The 18,236-nt window shown below is 49.6% G+C and overlaps 2 protein-coding genes across 2 annotated transcripts in view; both read left to right on the top strand.

Moving 5' to 3' along the window:
• LOC146201198 (uncharacterized) overlaps positions 1–18,236 on the top strand; it is a 212,241-nt gene that overhangs the window by 163,695 nt on the left and 30,310 nt on the right. The gene's annotated exons all lie outside the window — the stretch shown is intronic.
• LOC146201199 (uncharacterized) lies at positions 11,795–13,014 on the top strand. Its single transcript, XM_084591796.1, has 2 exons — positions 11,795–12,434; positions 12,944–13,014. Exons 1-2 carry the CDS (start codon positions 11,795–11,797, stop codon positions 13,012–13,014), a joined length of 711 nt encoding a protein of 236 aa, XP_084447922.1.

Raw genomic sequence — 18,236 nt, 5'->3', positions numbered from 1 at the left:
CAGGTTACGGGTGGAGGGCAGCGGTGGTGCGTCGGAGCCGCACGACGAAATCGGTGTGATCTGACGTCGCGGTTGTGGATGGCAGTTCAGCAAGAAATTCGCCTGGGAGGCGGAGTGGTTATCCGTAGACGAGCTCTGTGGGTGTAGCTTGAATTTCCGGTTTGAAGGTGGCGCGGAGACCCAGGGTGACGGTTGGGATGGCTTCGAGCCAGGTTGAGTCCGGGTGACACATGGTGGCTGCTATGAACTGTCGGTGAAAACACTCGATCATCCCGTTGGCACAGGGGTGGTAGCTGGTGGTCCTCGAACACTCGAAACCGATTATCAGCCCGAGCAGCCTGAAAAGGTGCGATTCAAATTGTCGTTCTTGGTCTTTAAAGCGGAAAGTTGGGCTATTGGTGATCTTTAGATTCAATGCACATGGTAACTAGCGCTAAAGACAGACAGGGATCTGCCTGCACCTGCAGGCAGATCGCGTGATCGCAGGCGGATTTCCCTAGGGAGATCGTGACATCCGTTGCTGAAGGCCTATTAAAATTGATAAAATCTGGGAAACAGGCAACGATAACTGAGCTACATGCTCATGGGCGGGCTAAATGCGTGGCACTGTCATACATTCACCAGCTGACACACTGCCTAAAGAAGGTGACGGAGAACGGCAATGTCCGAGTTGTGCTCACTGCACCAGGTAAACTTGGAAAACTGTGCAAGGCTGATAATGCTGCCTCAGAGAAGAAAAAACCTCATTGCCCAGTAAAATATCAAATGCCGTATGTGGCCTGCAAGACCAATGTGGTCTACAGAATTCCCTTGTCATGTGTCATGTGGGTCGTTGTATCAATATTTGGCTAATGGAGCACAGGCAGGCAATCGAGGCAATATCGGGCCCGGGACACTTGGAGGCCCATTGTAAACGCTGTGAGGATAATTGTTGCTCCGATATACAATCAGACACGGGTAATTGTTTCAAGTTCAGACCAGAAGGAGCGTGAAACACTCGAAGCATTTCTCATTGATATTGAACGAAGGTCGTGCATAAGCAAGCCATCGTTATCTTTATCATCCAAAGAAATACAATTCCTGAACCAGGAGGTACCGCTGCACATGCGCTTTGGGGTTTGATGTTTTTACATTGTTTGCCTATGTGTATATTGAATGTGTTGTCTGGTATAAACCCACGTTGATGTCTAGCATTCGCTGTGTCTGCTTCTCCTCTCTCCCTGTCTTTAGCGCTAGCTACCATGTGCATTGAGTCCTTGGTCGGTGGTGACGCGGCGAGGGGGCCCGTAGTGAGCAATCCAGCCGGCGAAAAAGGACGAGGCGACGTCTTCCGCGGTGATTCCCTCTAGGGGTCATGCCTCAGGCCATCGAGTATACCGATCGATGGCGGTGAGGCAGTAGCGATAGGGTCCAGCTGGAGAACGCTCCGAGTGGTGAAGTGACATGCCTGGTGACTTTATTGCGCTGGCACTGATTGCAGGAGCGCGCCCAAGAGCGGCAATCCCGCTGCATGGAGGGCGAGACATGGCGGTCGGCCACGAGGTGTGCAGAGGCGCGTATGCCAGGATGGCTGAGATTATGCAGCTGGTTGAACAGGCCACGCTGATCGGAAAGGGGCACGTAAAGCCTGCTACGTGCTGTTGACTGTCGCAGTAGATAGTCGTTGTCGACCAAGGTATGGGGACTTGTTGCAGCTGTAGTGAGGTCACGCCCTTAAGTTGTTGCAGTTCGACGTCCGTAGTCTGAGCCTCAACGAGAACATCTGCTGTTATCTGCAAAGAGCTGATAGCTGCTACACGTGAAGGTGCGTCGGCGACCACGCTGTCCTTCCCGCTGACATGTTGGATGTCGCTGGTAAAATGGGCAATGAACGAGAGCAGGTTCTGCTGAACCGGCGGGAGTTTGTCGCGGCGTTGAGAGAAGGCGTTGGTCAGAGGTTTATGGTCGGTGTAGATAGTGCAGTGCTGTGCTTCGAGAATGTGGCGAAAGTGTTGAACTGCATCGCATTGTCACTAGTGGACCGTTAGCTGAGAGGCTAACGGTCCACTATTGACTGAATAGTCAGCTCCGGTGTCTACTAGGGCAGTGACTCTGCGACCGTCGATATCAACTTCAAGGTCACTTGTTCGCGTCCTCGCATTGAACGTGGGCCTTAGTGTCCGATCTCGGCTCTGTCGTTTCTTCAGGTCATGGCCGGGGCAAACCGTTGTTACTTCGCTGGGCGGCGGTGTCTGCTTGCACTCTGGTCGTGTTGTCGTCGATGACGTCGTGTGGAGCGGCGGTGAAATGGCTGCGTCGTCGTTAGTGGTCGTCGGCGGCGGCGGAGGATGTTCGTCTTTTCACCGTTGAGCAACCTCACCTCCAAAGGTTGCTCTATTTAGTTTCCCCTGCGCGGGCTTGGAGACCTTCCGCGCACAATTTCATCGTAGTTACGGCCTGGCGACGCAAAGCGGGCCCTGTACGGCGATGGAGATCTGAACCGACGGCTTGGTGGCGCAATCTCACCGCTACGCAGATAGTTGTCGATTTCTTGCGCTCGTTCACCTGGTCGTGGAGCGTCGACTGCTAATCCGCGGAGACCGATTCGTCGGTACGGGCAGTGGCGCAGAATGTGGCCGGCCTCACCGCAGTGGAAGCATAATGGCCAGTAGTTTGTTGTCCTCCAGGCGTCGCACTTTCTGGGGCTTGGGGGGTTGTTGGTAGGCTTGGCGGGCGGGAGCCAAGGGGCGGTATTCAGGAACAGGAGGGTAGCTGCAAGGGCTCGGAAAGTCATCACATCGGGGCGCAGGGCGACGTAATGCACCAGCGTAGTTCATCGCTGTTGCCTCTCTGTAGACTTGCCCGAGTTTCGCGGCGTCGTTCCAGCCATTGAATTCTGCTACACGGTCGAAAAGGTCCATCCAGTCTTCTGCATCTTCGTCCGGTCGTCCATGGAAGCAGGGGGCTCACGGGGTTGAACGAAAACAACCGGTGCTGTAGGCTGGGCCATTGTCAGCGTCGATGCCTTCCGAGATCGAATGGGGTCAGGCAGCAGACCGTGTTCGGGTTGTAGGCCTTGAAGTCGGCGGCTGGATCGGTGACCTGTAGGCTGGTCTTCCAGGGCGACAGGAACACGGCTTGGGTCTTCGCTTGAAGGATCAAAGGCAGCACCTCCACCAGATGTCACGTAGTGGTGACAAGGCCGTACACGCCAAAAGAAGACACAGGCGTGACGGTACTGAAATAACTCCTTATTGGGGCTGACTTGCGCCCGCAAAAGATCTAAGCAACTCGGCGGCGGCGATAGCAACAAACGTGCTCGTCGGTCGTCGGACCAAGAATGCTCGTCACACTCGTCAACGCTCAATTTAAAGGCTGCACAGAACAATCTAGATAACGTCGCAAGCAGCTACCAGCACGGGCTGGAACATTGTGGAAAGACAGATGAGTGGCCGGAATCTTCGAGATAGATCTCGGTGCATCTTGCTCTACAACGAAACTGATGAAGGTGTGAATCGCGACATCGAGCATTAACAAACAAAGATTACGGAACTGATACGCGATCCAGAATCAGAGTGATAAGCCTGTATGCCGGCGGCTGTTGAAAAGCAGCAAATACAGTTTTGAAGGTTTCGCGGCATTATATAGCCAGAAGTTCTCTGCAGTAAGCTGGCGAACTCAAAGGGGCAGGGGCCGTGGTTTCCTTCGTGGGACTGGCCGCAGAAAGGATCGTTTTTCGAGGTTGCTGTTTCTTCGAGAAGAACGCCAAGGGATGCCAGGTGTTGTCTACGCGTTGCATAAGGGCGGCGCCCACGGCGAAGTTAGAGGCGTCCGTGAAGAGCTCAAAGGAGCATCTGCCACAGGATGGGAGAGAAGTGTGGCGGTGCAGAGAGCAGCTTTGCATTCTCTGAAAAGTTGCGTTAAATCCGGTGTCCACGTGATGGTTTGGTTTCCTCGCAGACCAGAAGAGGCATCATGGAGGAAAGCATGGTAGTCGGCTGCGTGTGACAAGAGACACCTGTAAAAGTTCAGTATGCCGAGGAAACGGCGAAAGCTCTTAGCGGGGGAGGGTTGGGCGTAATTTTGCAGGTATGACCTGCGTTGAGGCAAAGGTCGAGTTTCCTCAGATGAAACTTCATGGCCGAGGAATTTGACGACTGAAGCACCGAGCGTGCTCTTTGGGACGTTGACGAGTAGGCCGTGGTCATCGAGGCGTTGGAAAAGCAGACGAAGGTGCCTGTGGTGGTCGTCGGCGTTGCGGGAAAAGACTAATATGTCGTCAAGGTAGACGAAGCAGAAGTCGAGGCCGTGGATGACTTCGTCGATGAAGCGTTGAAAGGTTTGCCAGCGTTCCTCAGGCCAGAGCTCATGAAGGGAAACTCAAACAAGCCTAAAGGGGTAATGATTGCAGTTTTCGGGACGTTGTCCGGGTTGACGGTATCTGCGTGTAGGCCTTCATCAAGTCTAGCACGGAGAAAACTTCGCAGCCATAAATGCGATGGGTGAAGTACTGTATGTAGTGAACGGGGTACCTGTCTGGAATGGTGCCGGCGTGTAGGGAACGGTATTCCCCACAGGGCCGCCAGCCTTCGGTCTTATTCTGGAGAAGGGGAGTGGCGAGGCCCATGAACCATCGGAACGGCGGGCGATTCCCTCACGGAGGGAGGTAAGCTGTCGACTGATATAGTTCATACTTCACGCGAGCTCTGTGGTGTTTAGCGGTGCGGCGACAGCCTGGTCGGTGGGCGACAACCTCGATGACGCGATCAGTTATCCCGGCAAGTTTGTCGAGAGGTAGCGTAAGCTGAGCCTGCAGAATTGCCCGGACGAGCAGTGGAAGTCGTTGAAGCCGAAGTGCTGTAAGAAATCCTGGACTTTCATGTTGGCCACGAGATCATGCATGTGGCGGAAGAGCTGCGTGGACTGTAGTTGTCGCATCTCCTGGTCTTCGGAGAGTGACAGCTGGCAGGTTAAGTCTTGAGGTGTTCGTACAGTTGGTGGGTTGACAAGGATATCCCGGACCTCGTTGGCGTATCGGGCATCGAGGTGGGAGACGACATAATCGTAGCGGGTCCGGTCTCACGTGATGTGTGCAAGGGAGAACTGGGCCTCGACTTGGGTGAACCACACCTCGAGCAAGTCGGGCCAAAACGGCAGAAGCTTGACAGTGACACGGCAGCCGTCGTGTGGCGGAGCATGCCGGATGCCGTCTGGAGGTGTTCTGACGTCCTCGGTAGACCCAGCAGGATGCTGCTGCACGGAAGCATTGAGTTGGTCGTGCCGTTCGCGCAGCTGTTGCTCTTTCTCGTCCATAGCGATGCGTATTGTTTGTTGTCCGGGTCACCAGATGTGTGATGTTGTTTCTGCTGAAGGACAAATTCAAACATAAAAACGTCACGACTGTTTACTCGATTACCTGTGGTAGCGGACGAGCATACCAACGCCACACTCGTGTCCGAAGCGGAATGAAAAAGCCGTGCTTTCCAGCCGGGCAGTCTCTTTTTGCAGCCGCCGTCGGTGACGCATGCCTCGGGTGGCGCAGTGGTGGCACTGTGTTTTATCGATAAGGCAGTCCAGCGTGTGGCCGTGTTACGATGGGACGGACGATAGCAAAGCGGAGGCTGCTCGGAAATTTGCGCAGTGTGTCGCACAACTTTTTCACGAAAGTCTGCTCAAGCAGTACCTAAAAAAGAAGCACCCTGTCGGACATTCATGGCTAGTACCCATTTCATGTAAGCATTGTTTTTCGCCTAAGCCAACGAGACAAACAAGAGATATGATGCCGATATGTACTGTTCACGTTCGCAGTGTCCTTTAGTTTGGAGTGAGAATATGTCCAAAGGCGCCACTAACTCTATTTCTATTCGCCTGGCTGTTTTAATGCCACGAGTCCTCACTCCAAGAAAAATCAAGGAGCGGTCGGGTGTCGCGAAGTTCTCGGACTGGTCCGGAGAGATCACGTTCTCTTGTGACGGCACACCTCTCCAAAACTCAGCGCTCGGCTGGGTCAAGTGGCCTGCCGATTAACGATGAAATTCATATCAAAGACAGCAGGTGCTCTGGCATGTAGTCCTAAAGTACCGAGAAGCCACCTTAATACGAAAACATTTCCACTGCTTTTCGTCTAGTTCTTTTTGGTTTTCGTTTGTGTTCGTTTACTTTGCCCTTCGTTTTCAGTCTCGCCTGTTCTAATCTAGTCGAACTAACCTGTCTTTGCGCCACCATTTTATTTCCATTAGGTTTCGTGCATCTGTGTTCGTTTTCAGCCCGTTCTGTTTTTGTATTTGTTTTCTGATCGCTACGCATACGGGAACCTTGGCCTTTTCGTCAGTGTCATTTTAGCAGACGTTTCCGGTTTTGTCGCAATAGATTTTAGTGCTTTTGTTCAGGTTCTTTTAGTCGTTCACGTATTCCATACGGTTTCCTCTTTTAGCGCTTTTAACTCCGCTGACTTTTACGGCCTTGCTTTTTAGTCTGATTTTATGCCTGCGCTACGTTATTTGCGTAATTGGTCTCGCCTTTATCTTCGCTATGAGCCGAGTTAGTAGCTGGCTCCCATCGAAATCGTTTTATCTGGGCTTCATTGCCGCCCTCGACCTCTATTTCTCTGCATCTGCCCCACCCCGCACACTCCGTTTCACGTGGTTATGATTCTAGCATTCAATAAGAAATGCGGTCCCTTGGATGCTTGCCATAGTTTGAGCCCTAATAACTGCGCTCATGCGCACCACTTTTGGTCTTTGTCTGTATATACGGCGCGGATCGGCTGCCTTCTAAATTAAAATTTTTAGGGAGTACACGCATGTGTCCGCCTCCTTTTCCGTCTTCTCCTAGCGCCCTTCCTCTGACTCTAGCGAATGTCAGAAAATTCATTGATTAGTCCTGAGAAGTCGTGTGGTCTCATGAAGGCACACACTCCGCTGCCCATTCAGTGCTTCAGTGCTCGACTTGGTCACGTGACTAAGACGTCATCAACTTCCCGTTCAATCAAGGAATTTGAATCCACCAAAAAACCGTGAGCCACAGTGTGGGACGAAAAATTCTAATAAAAAGCTAACAATTATGGCTAATATTTTCGTTTTATGGTCGGGCTTTTACATGTGGGCTTGAATAGAATTTACCTCACTTTTAACGTTACATAAATGCTGCCCTCTAAGGTGACAAAAACTTTAAGTCTGAGTTGCGTTGTGGCTGGTGAGCCCTCTTAATCTTTTTACCCGAAGCGGAGGCTGTGTGAGAGTTTTTCCGGGTGCTAAAGGTTGGTGGAGGCTGTAAGGCTTTTGGAAGGCGTAGGTGACCGGAAATAAGGTAGATAAGTGAAGACGGAGGGTATTGATTCAAGATATGTCGGTGTCTGGCGGGTATTGGCCTAGTGGAGCTTTCGGAAGGTGTAGGCTGAACATTAAAAAGACAAAGATCATGGCGTCTTGCCCTATCAAGTCCTGGAGCATCAAGGGACAAGAAGTGGAAGCTGTGACAGATTTTCTCTTCTTGGGCTCCAAGATTACCTCGGAAGGAGACTGCAGCCATGAAATTAGGAGACGCCTGCTTCTGGGAAAGAGAGCAATGGTTAGCCTTGACCGCCTAGTAAAGAGCAGAGACATTAGTCTGCCAACCAAGATCCGTATAACTTGTGCTATGGTCTTTCCAGTTGTGATGTATGGATGCGAGAGTTGGACTGTGAAAAAGGCTGACCGCCGAAGAATTGACGCGTTTGAATTGTGGTGCTGGCGAAGACTCTTGAGAGTTCCTTGGACTGCCAGAAGATCAAATCAGTCAATATTGTCGACCATAAACCCTGACTGCTCATTGGAGGGTCAAATTCTAAAGTTAAAGCTCAGCTACTTTGGTCATCTGATGAGAAGAGAGGAGTCGCTGGAGAAAGATTTGATGTTGGGAAAGGTTGAGGGTCGCCGGAGAAGGGGTAGGCAGCGAACGCGATGGTTAGATGGCATCCTCGAGGCACTGCAGATGAAGTTATGTGATGTTAGGAAAATAGTGAGAGACTGGAAAGCGTGGCGTGACATGGTCAATAGGGTCACGAATAGTCGGACACGACTGAACGACTGAACTGAACTGAGGCTTCGCACTTCCCGCCTCTACACGGAAACATCGGCTGGCAGTGGCACAGCTGCGAATTGATTAAGAATATATGCCGGCAGTCTCGAGAAAAAAATAGCATAATCGTTTGGCGTTAGTCAATGAATCATATACAGCATAATGATATCAAAAATCGAATATCTATATTTATGCATGCTAAATGGGCCTTACAGATCACCACTCAGCATTATTTCTATGCTGCTCGTCCAGCCGAACGTAACTTCGTCAGGTGACACAAGATGGTGGAAATCATTTAACCCAGTTTGTATTACGGAGAAAACAAAGATAAGCAGCGAAACATTCGGTAGTGAGATCAGGAAAACAGTGGTGCGTCACGCAGCCACGAGCTCGGCGGCGCGCCAGTCATTTTTAATGCTCCGCTTGAGAGTATTCCATATAGACCGTTTTCGCCGCGAGGAGGAAAATAGCCTCGAAGCGGCGCGCGCGGAGCCGCTCCTCCTCTCCCCTCTCTCGCTGGTATGCGCGGGCGGCAAGGTGGCCATAGCATTTGCATTGAGAACTTGCCTTTCGTGCTGTTTTTTGCGCGATAAAACAGCTTTTGCTTGGTTTTCACGCTAACTGTGACCATGAATCGTGAGCCGAGGTCATCAGGATACCACTGCGCAGTTGTTGGCTGCTCCAACAACTATCGTAAGCGAAAAAAACTAGGCGCAGAGCCATGTGCACAGCATCAACAGCCGCGGCATCAGTGCGGGTGCGATCTGTTTCAATTGCATCGGTTTCCGTCCGATGAAGACGAGCGACGGCGTTGGCTGGCTAGCGTCAACACAAAGGATTTTGTGCCATCGACCGCCTCTCGTGTGTGCTCGGAACACTTTGTTGGTGGACAACGTACCGCCATGAACTCCATACCTATGCTTAATCTGGGCTATGAACGGAAGGTAAGCATTACGTGCGTATGTGGCTGTGTGCGAAAATGCGGCACTTTCAAACACTCCAATTATTTTTATCGTGTGTCGGTAGTACTAAAGAATCATTGTGCGCGACAACTTTCGCTCAGGTCATGACTGCCAGGAGACGGATCGTAAAAACGGACTACGTGCCGACGAAAAAGAGAAAGGTGAGCGTGCTGTCCTGTCGGTTGCTATCTGTCGCTGTCCCTTGTCTGTTACATGCTAGCTGTTACGTTGCAGTCACTTAATTGGTTGTTTCACTTAATTTTTCACCGATGTTATAATATCGCGTCATGAAATTGCAAATGAGCCGAATCGGGCGAATTCGCGTTATGTCTTTCTACTGATCAGCGAAAACGGATGAAAATGCGTAAATGAAAACAACTCACAAGCGCTGCGAAAATGAGTAGGGTACAAGTGCAAACGAACACAAAGTTGTCCCTTCTTTTAGCGTTTTTGTTCTCTGCTGGTTTTGACGCGCTCTGGCCTCACAGCCCAGGATTATTCGAAACACACGCGCAATGATAGCAAAATTCGCTAGAAAATTCTGCACAAGAGTGTTTTTTTCAGTTGCAATTAAACCATGCCACTGCACTTAAAGCTGAAATGCATGACACCACTGCCATATGCAGTCATTTGTGTATTTTAAATATATTGCTAAGGTCCTAGATTTGCATGTTTGTGCATTGCTTAAAATGTATCAAGTGTGCGCAGCTGCTATGAAAACATTAGTGTCTGTTTTGCAATTGATGAAGGCTTTGCCAAAACTGAGAATGTAAGTTCCAAGCCTGTATTGTTTTTTGAAACTTTGTCTGTTAGCTTTGCAGCTATGCAATTTCATAATCTGAATAAGGTATCAGACACTCTGAACGTCATAAGGAACAAGTGGCTAATGCTTTCTTTACCTATGCCAGACAAAAGTTTCAACTCTAATGTAATAAAGTCAACTTCATTCTTTGTATGTTCTGCTTTTAAAACAAGTCGTAAGATGTCATTGTGCATAAGCATCTAGTCTTAAGAAACTTTGTTTAGGAATGATGATTGTTCCATAATATTCATCATTAATTAATGTATGCAAACCACCTACTTACTAGGTAATGGCCATCTCTGTTTATGGACAATGCAGCATTTGATTGCATTCCTGTATTTTCAGTGTTGCATGTTTTCAAACTATTATTTAACTTTTAGGTAGGTAGAGATATGTGTTCTAGATCACCTCCATTATTTCAGTGCTAAATGGATGCAGCAACTTGCCTCATTTCTAATATGTGTGCAACTTGAGGGCTGTACACACATTACATCCTTAAGAAATTGATCCTACAATGCAATAAACTTCAGAAGGCAGTTAGAGAAGAAAAACTGGCTCTGTCACACTGTTCTGTTGCATTTTTCTAGATTGTGGAACCAGACCGGGCCAGTCTTGATACTTGTGCACTAAGTGCAGCACAAAGCATACCTGTGGCTAATGAAGATTCTAGCAGCACAATGATAAATCAGGTGAATGAAGTCACTTCAAACAAACATATGGACTGACATACTTGCAGATTGGCATTAAAGTGCTTAACCCAATACTGGGCTGTCGCCTGTAGCTTTTACGGCCACCCATATTGGCCTGTACATGACAGTGCTATTACAAGATTTTATCATCCCAGACTTCTATTTTTGCATATGGTGCTTGAAGGACAATATTTTTGGGACTGTCTAACAGGCTGTAATAAAGAACATTGTATGAGCCAATATAGTCTATTGAAAGTAACATTATGCTGTGCTTGTAGCATGATGTATGAGAACTAAAGTCATTTTAAGTTAGGTATTCATTCATAAGCAGTTGAAACACATTTGTTTGGACTCTAAATGTAGCTCGATGAGAGGTTTCATATGTTTACAAGCAATATTTGTCAAATAGCCCCTGTGGCAAAGCAAATTAATTGAAAGCAGTGTGCTTTTGCTACGTGCTTCCTTCAGTGCAAACATTGGTTTCCTCTGTTATAAATGTGTGAAAGAATACTTTTAGAACTATCACTGGTTGCTGTGACATATGACACAAGTGATCTTTAATTTCTTCTGCAGGATGTAGCTGTTGGAAGTCCTGACTTGTCCGTCCTGTCACATTCTGACCTTAATGCTGTAAGCTGCTAAACTTCAGTACACTCTTCATGCATAGTGAACTAGTTTTCCAGTTCATTTCTTTATTTATTCAGGTCATGCACTTGCCTGAGCAGTATGCAGATAAGACAGCTTCTTCTCCAAGGCAGGAAGGAGAGGCTATAGACGACAATGTAAGTTTCTACATATTCTATGTTAGGCTTGTAGTAGTAAAATGGACATATTTTTCCAGTCGTCCGTGTACCTCGAAGAAGAAGGATGCATGCCTGCAGCTTGCTCGATCCAAACACTGAAATATCACATTCACTGTGTGAGTAGGCATTACATTTTTTATCTTGCATGATAAACTGTTTCAGACAGAGTTGCATTTTTGAAATACAGCATGTTTTGCAGGCACCCTGTTCTACAGACGCAACGAACAGAAGCAGAAGAGGAACACAAACAGAAACTGTAAGTATTTTTTATTAAAGCCTTAATGCACACTAAATGTGAATTTTCCTTGCATGACCTCAAACAAAAGTTACCACTCTCTATTTCACTCCCACTCGATATGAAATGATTCGCTTACTAATACACTGCATCTTAAATATGTGCATTTCCAGGTCTGCACAAGAGACTGCAGCATGCAGTGGGAAGACCCCTGTCTTGCAGACCACACTTACACCTTACGACAGCAAGTGCTGATGGCATCTCAGATGACACATGAAGACATAGCTTTTTATACTGGGGTGTCTAAGCAAGTTTTCGAAAAGCTATTGACTTTTCATGAAAAAATGTCAATGCCACACTCACGACTAGCATTGGAGGACCACCTTCTATTGACGCTTATGCGCCTCAGGCTTGGCCTGCTATACAGAGATCTCTCCTTTAGGTTTGGAATATCTGTTTCCTCTGTGTGCAAAATCTTTAATTGCACACTAGAATGCCTGCAAAAGATCATGAAATATTATGTGATATGGCTTCCTAAAGATAGGATTGTAAGCAGCATGCCAAATTCATTTATAGAGAATGGCTATGAAGATACACGCTGCATTTTCGACTGTACTGAGGTTGCCCTGGAAAGGCCCAAGAAAGAGCGTGCAAGAGCTCAGACATATAGTGCATACAAAGGACATAACACAGTTAAATTCCTGATTGTTATTGCCCCTTGTGGATACATAATGTTTGTGTCTCGTACGTTTGGTGGTCGTGCCTCTGACAAACACATAGTTAGAGAATGTGGTGTCCAGGAATACCTTGTTCGAGGGGATGTCATTATGGCTGACAGAGGCTTCACCTTGGACCTGTACCTGGAAGCCCAAGGTGTCAAGCTGAATACCCCGGCATTCACCAGAGGTAAGGATGCACAATCTTGCAGAGGTTATCCAATGATGAAAAGGAAAGCTTTAAACTGATACTAAATCTGTACCTTCTAGAAATGTATTGCCAGATTTCAAAGGCTGTTTGCTTATTTGGCAACAGTTGTTCATTGGGCACAGCAGCTTAGTGAAACGTTGCATGACACGAAGCATCAAAAAACGTTCACTCCAGCTGTGCCGGTAACGCATTTTTAGTTTTTCATCTTTGGATGACAAATTGCAGTTTGCTATATTTGCATAATAAAGAGTTTTCTTCTTAATGTTGAGGTTCAAAAGAACTTGTGCATAATACTGTTTTTTCTTTTTTTTTTCTTTTAGGCAAACTTCAACTGTCTGAGCAAGAAGTGACTCAAACACGGCGCATTGCGTCTCTGTGGATACATGTTGAGAGGGCAATCAGCCGCATAAAAACCTACCGAATTTTCAAATCGGCTCTCAGCATCAAGTGCAAAAGGACTATTGACACAATGGTCTTTGTGTGTGCAGGCCCCTGCAATCTGAAAATGCCACTAATAGCTGAGCAATCCGCTGGCGGCCAGAGTCAATCTGTCAACTGAGGACTGATCAAGAGTGTTGTAGAGAAGGAACATTTGCATGCAACATGCATTGAAGTCTTTATTTATTTTGTTCCGAACTACAAGGCTGAATGCATTGAGATCATATATTTAAGATCTGTTTGCACGCTGAGAGGTCAAGTCTGCCTTCTGCTTCCATTGTTGCAAGATGAGGCAGCATGTTGCCAAAATAAAATTTTCGTAGCCTTTTCATTGTCTCTTGTACATATGTTACATTAAAAGTCACTTCTACAACTATGGCCCATTTTGAGGACCAAACATAGAGGTAACAAAGGCTCTTCTTGGCACACAGCATGGTGAACTGAACTTGGCCATAATAGCCATTAGGTCCATTTTCTTTAAGGACATATGTTCCATTGTCATCAACCACATCATACTTTCCTGTGTTAATCAAGTTTCTACAATCCTCGCTAACTGGGCATTTGATCTCGAGGATCGCATTGTGTGATTCAATGATGCCATCAGGTGTCGCTGAGAGCCATGGCTCATCCTCGCAAACATGAATGCCTTGTAATGAAACTCTTAAATCAAGTGTAGCTTCGAATTGCCGTCGAGCTACGGCTTCATGTCGCAAGCCATGCTGCGTTGCAGCACTTCCATGAAATGAAGGAGCTGTAAGTGACAACACGGCCTTTTCTGTTGGCGTATTATGCCTCTTGGGCACTCTTTTGATGTTTGACGCTGTGATTCGCACTCGTCGCGAGGCGTGCCATAAATGGCTGTTTTGATTTTTTGTGGCTGCTTCTAACAATGCCATTGCATCTGTGGAAATTGCCACAAAGTTAAGGTAGAATTCGTTGCATAACTGACATGCTTCTGGCAACTTGTCACTCTCCTCATGGGGGGCATGTTCACCAACTGGTGATGGGGCTGGCCTTGAAGGGAGCTGTCGCACAGGAGCTTTCATTGTTGCTTGAAGGAGGGTCCCTGAAGTTAAAACATATTGTAGCGTGTGCAACAGCAGCCGCTAGGCGGCAGCTCATCGAGTCTCGTGCGCGGACTGGAAGAAGTGGTCTCGTGGCGTTCGAGAAGAAGCTGAAGTCGGCTGCTGTCTCTCAGTGTTCTCTCTGGACCTACTCTTCTGTGCCTTCTAGGTCAACCCCCCCTATTAAAACCAACCTTCTGGTTACGGGCCTAAACGGCTACGTGACACTGGTGGAGGTGAGGCCTTGAATTACATGTCTCGGGCCTCTCGCAGCCGCTCATCGAGTCCCAACCGGCTTCCGCTCGTGTCGACACCCGTTCATCGCTGCAGCCGTCGCCTCCGAGGTCTGGCGCCGGAATTTGCCCCTCTACCTGAACCGACGCCAGCTGATCAGCAGTTCGAGACTTCTGTAATGGCACAGGCAAGTCAGCACCAGTTGCTGCTTCAGCAGCCTCGTACGCCCCCCAGTTTCCATGGCGCTACTGGGGAAGATGTCGACGACTGGATCGACCAGTTCGAGCGAGTGGCGCAATTCAATCAGTGGAGCCCTGCTCAGAAGCTGCACAATGTGTACTTCGCCCTTGAGGACTGCGCCAAAACATGGTATGAGAATAGGGAAGCCAGTCTTCAAAGCTGGGATTCCTTTCGCCAGCAGCTGCGGGACACTTTTTCCAGCCATGACCGCCGTGATCGCGCACGCCGCCTCCTAGAAGCTCGTGTCCAACTACCAAACGAGAGCGTGGCCATGTTCGCTGAGGACGTGACGCGTCTTTGCCGACGGGCTGATCCCGACATGACGGAATCAGCGAAGTTGCGCCACCTGATGCAGGGCGTAAAAGAACCCCTCTTCGCTGGTCTGGTTCGGAGTCCACCTCAAACCGTCGCGGACTTCATCAATGAAGCTACCCTCATTGAGCGAGCCCTGCAGCAAAGATACCGGCGCACGGAGTCTGCCTGTGGTCAGCCCTTCAGCAGTGTGGCCACATTGAACGGATCCACTGACGATCACTCTCTGCGTGAGCTGATCCGCGAGGTAGTTCGCGAGGAGCTCCTCAAGTTCAACCTTGGATCGCCTAACCCGACTGCCGTGGCTGTCACCGAAGCCGTGCGGGAAGAAATACGTCAGACATTGTCCCCGCCTGAGTCACCGTCGGAGCCACGTTCTATGAACTACGCAGCGGCTCTTCGTCGGCCTGCAGTGCCTCCTGCGCAACAGCTTCGATTCGAAGCACAGCCGCCACCCACTTTGCAGCCACCGTTCTACCAACCGTCCTTCCAGCCGCCATACCAGCAGAGCCTCGTCATACAGCCGTCCGCTCCTCAGCCACTATACTACCAGCCTTCCTACCAGCCACCGCCCCAGCAGAGCCCCGTCATGCAGCCACCGGTTCGGAAGGCAGACGTCTGGCGCACTCCTCGCCAACGGCCGCTGTGCTACCACTGTGGAGAACCCGGCCACTTGTACCGTCGTTGTCCATACCGTGAGCTCGGTCTTCGGGGTTTTTCTCGGGATTCCCCGCGTCCCCGGGTCGGCGAACGCCCTCCAGAAATCGAGGAGTACCTCGCAACCCGTGCCACCCCTTCAGGCAACCGTACACAGTCTTCTCCCGCGCGCTACTCGTCACCTAGCCGCCGTGATTTTAATGATGCGCCGAGGCGCCGGTCGCCAAGCCCACACCGGGGAAACTGAAGGCGGCGACCTCAGGGGGGCAGGTTGCTGACGAACGGAACCGATATCCCGAAGTCCCCCCCGTGACGACTCAGTCCGATGCTGTGACTAGGATGCCGCCGCCGCCACATGAATCCGAAACTCCCAATCAACCTCAAGCCGATCAAGTTGTTAGCGCCGACCTTTCCGTCCTCGTCGACGGACACCCAGTAACAGCTTTGGTAGACACCGGAGCAGACTTCTCAATAATAAGCAAAAATTTCGCAGATCGGCTCTCTAAGGTGAAAACTGAATGGCTGGGGCCGCAAATTCGTACTGCTGGCGGTCACCTTATGACGCCGATCGGACGATGCACTGCCCGAGTAACCATCGCCGATTCAGCCTTTGTAGCCGTTTTTGTTATCCTGCCACACTGCTGCAAGGATCTCATACTCGGCATGGACTTTTTACGTGAGCATGGGGCGATTATTAATGTTCCTCGCCGTACTGTAACGTTTTCGACGCCTGAAACGATGACCGCTGACTCAGAAAGACGCCACGCACCTTTACGCATCGTTGACGCGGATGTATTCATGCCGCCGCGTTCGTCTGCTCTCGTCGCAGTCAGGTGCGACGATCAGTCCTGTGCTGCCGGTGTTGCCGAACAGAACATAGAGCTTCTGTTACGTCATGGAGTCTGTGTTGCACGCGGTATAGTTCATCTGACTAATGGTCTAGCTCACGTACTGATTACGAACTTCGGGAACGAACGGCAACGCATCGCTAAAGGCACCACGGTAGCTTACTTTGAAGGTGTCGCAGAAGCAGCCCACGGCTGCTTTGTTCTTGAGACCAACACGTCTGCCAGCCAAACGCCCAACTTCGACCCTGATGTGAATCCCGCTCTATCACCGGCAGAGAAGGACAGACTCGTTGGGCTACTCTTTCAGTTTCAAGACTGCTTCTCATCCGCCTCCGCGGTTAAACAGACGCCCTTGACCAAGCACCGCATAATAACCGACGACCGCACCCGACCAGTCAGGCAGAACCCCTACCGAGTGTCACCGCGGGAACGCGAAGTCATTGCTCAACAGGTCGACGAGATGTTAAATGACGGTGTCATCCAGCCATCGAGGAGTCCCTGGACTTCGCCTGTTGTCCTCGTTAAGAAGAAAGACGGAAGTTTAAGGTTCTGTGTGGACTACCGTAAGCTCAATCAGGTCACAAAAAAAGACGTCTACCCGCTGCCACGTATTGATGACTCATTAGACCGGTTGCGCCACGCGCGCTACTTTTCATCGCTTGATCTCAAGAGCGGTTACTGGCAGATCGAAGTCGATGAACGTGATCGCGAGAAGACAGCGTTTGTCACGCCCGATGGACTTTATGAATTCAAAGTCCTACCTTTCGGATTGTGCTCCGCTCCAGCGACATTTCAGCGAATGATGGACGCAGTTCTATCTGGTCTTAAATGGCAGATGTGTCTAGTCTACCTGGACGACGTTGTTGTGTTTTCACCAACGTTCGAGGAACACCTCCAACGTCTCTCCGCTGTGCTACGGGCTATCAGATCTGCCGGCCTCACGTTAAAACCACAAAAGTGTCACTTTGGCTATGAAGAGCTCATGTTCTTGGGCCACGTCGTCAGCCATCGAGGAGTTCGTCCCGATCCCGCTAAAACAGCTGCCGTCACCAAATTCCCTACTCCATGTAACAAGAAGACAGTTCGCCGTTTCTTGGGCCTCTGCGCCTATTACCGCAGATTTATTGAAAACTTTTCACGCATTGCCGCTCCGTTGACACGTCTCACCCGGGATGATGTCACCTTCACCTGGACGGACGAACAGCAAAAGGCATTCGACGAGTTACGGCACCGCTTGCAGACAACACCTGTACTTGCCCATTTCGATGCGAATGCCGAGACTCTGGTCCACACAGATGCCAGCAACGTGGGTCTAGGCGCTGTACTCGTCCAGTGGCAAGACGGTGCCGAGCGAGTTATCGCATACGCAAGCCGGACTTTGTCCCGTGCCGAATCAAACTATTCAACCACCGAAAAAGAATGTCTGGCCGTTGTATGGGCGGTGATGAAATTTCGACCCTATCTTTATGGCCGGCACTTTCGGGTTGTGAGTGACCACCACTCTCTGTGCTGGTTAACAAACTTGCGAGACCCCTCCGGACGCCTTGCACGATGGAGCTTACGGCTACAGGAGTTCGACATGACCATCGTGTATAAGTCTGGACGTCAGCACAACGACGCTGACTGCTTGTCCCGTTCACCTGTCGAGGCTGCGCGGGAAGACGAAGAACCAGACTTTCCCCTTATCGCAGCCGTCGACGCGCTCACTGTTTCGCAGCAGCAACGTAATGATCCGGGTCTCGCACCACTTATTGATTTTCTAGAAGAGCGCACTACAGAAATTCCCCGTCTCTTCGCCAGAACGCATTCGTCGTTTTGCATGCAAAACAATGTTTTATACAAAATCAACTTCGCTCCGACGGGAAGAGATTATCTCCTCGTCGTACCAGAGTCTCTTCGCGAAGAAATCTTACAGGCATGTCATGACGAGCCCACCGCGGGTCACCTGGGGTATGCTCGAACTCTGGCCCGAATTAAGAAGAGTTATT

The sequence above is a fragment of the Amblyomma maculatum genome, chromosome 2 (assembly GCF_055883805.1).
Source record: "Amblyomma maculatum isolate TAMU_Amacu chromosome 2, ASM5588380v1, whole genome shotgun sequence".
NCBI lineage: Eukaryota > Metazoa > Arthropoda > Arachnida > Ixodida > Ixodidae > Amblyomma > Amblyomma maculatum.
This window is presented reverse-complemented; position numbering and strand designations above follow the sequence as displayed.

Bases quoted from the DNA above. Each gene is read 5' to 3' on its own strand.
- LOC146201199 (XM_084591796.1), top strand. From the start codon at position 11,795: ATGACACATGAAGACATAGCTTTTTATACTGGGGTGTCTAAGCAAGTT. The intron at 12,435-12,943 runs GTAAGGATGCAC...TTGTGTGTGCAG, and splicing joins TACCCCGGCATTCACCAGAG to GCCCCTGCAATCTGAAAATG.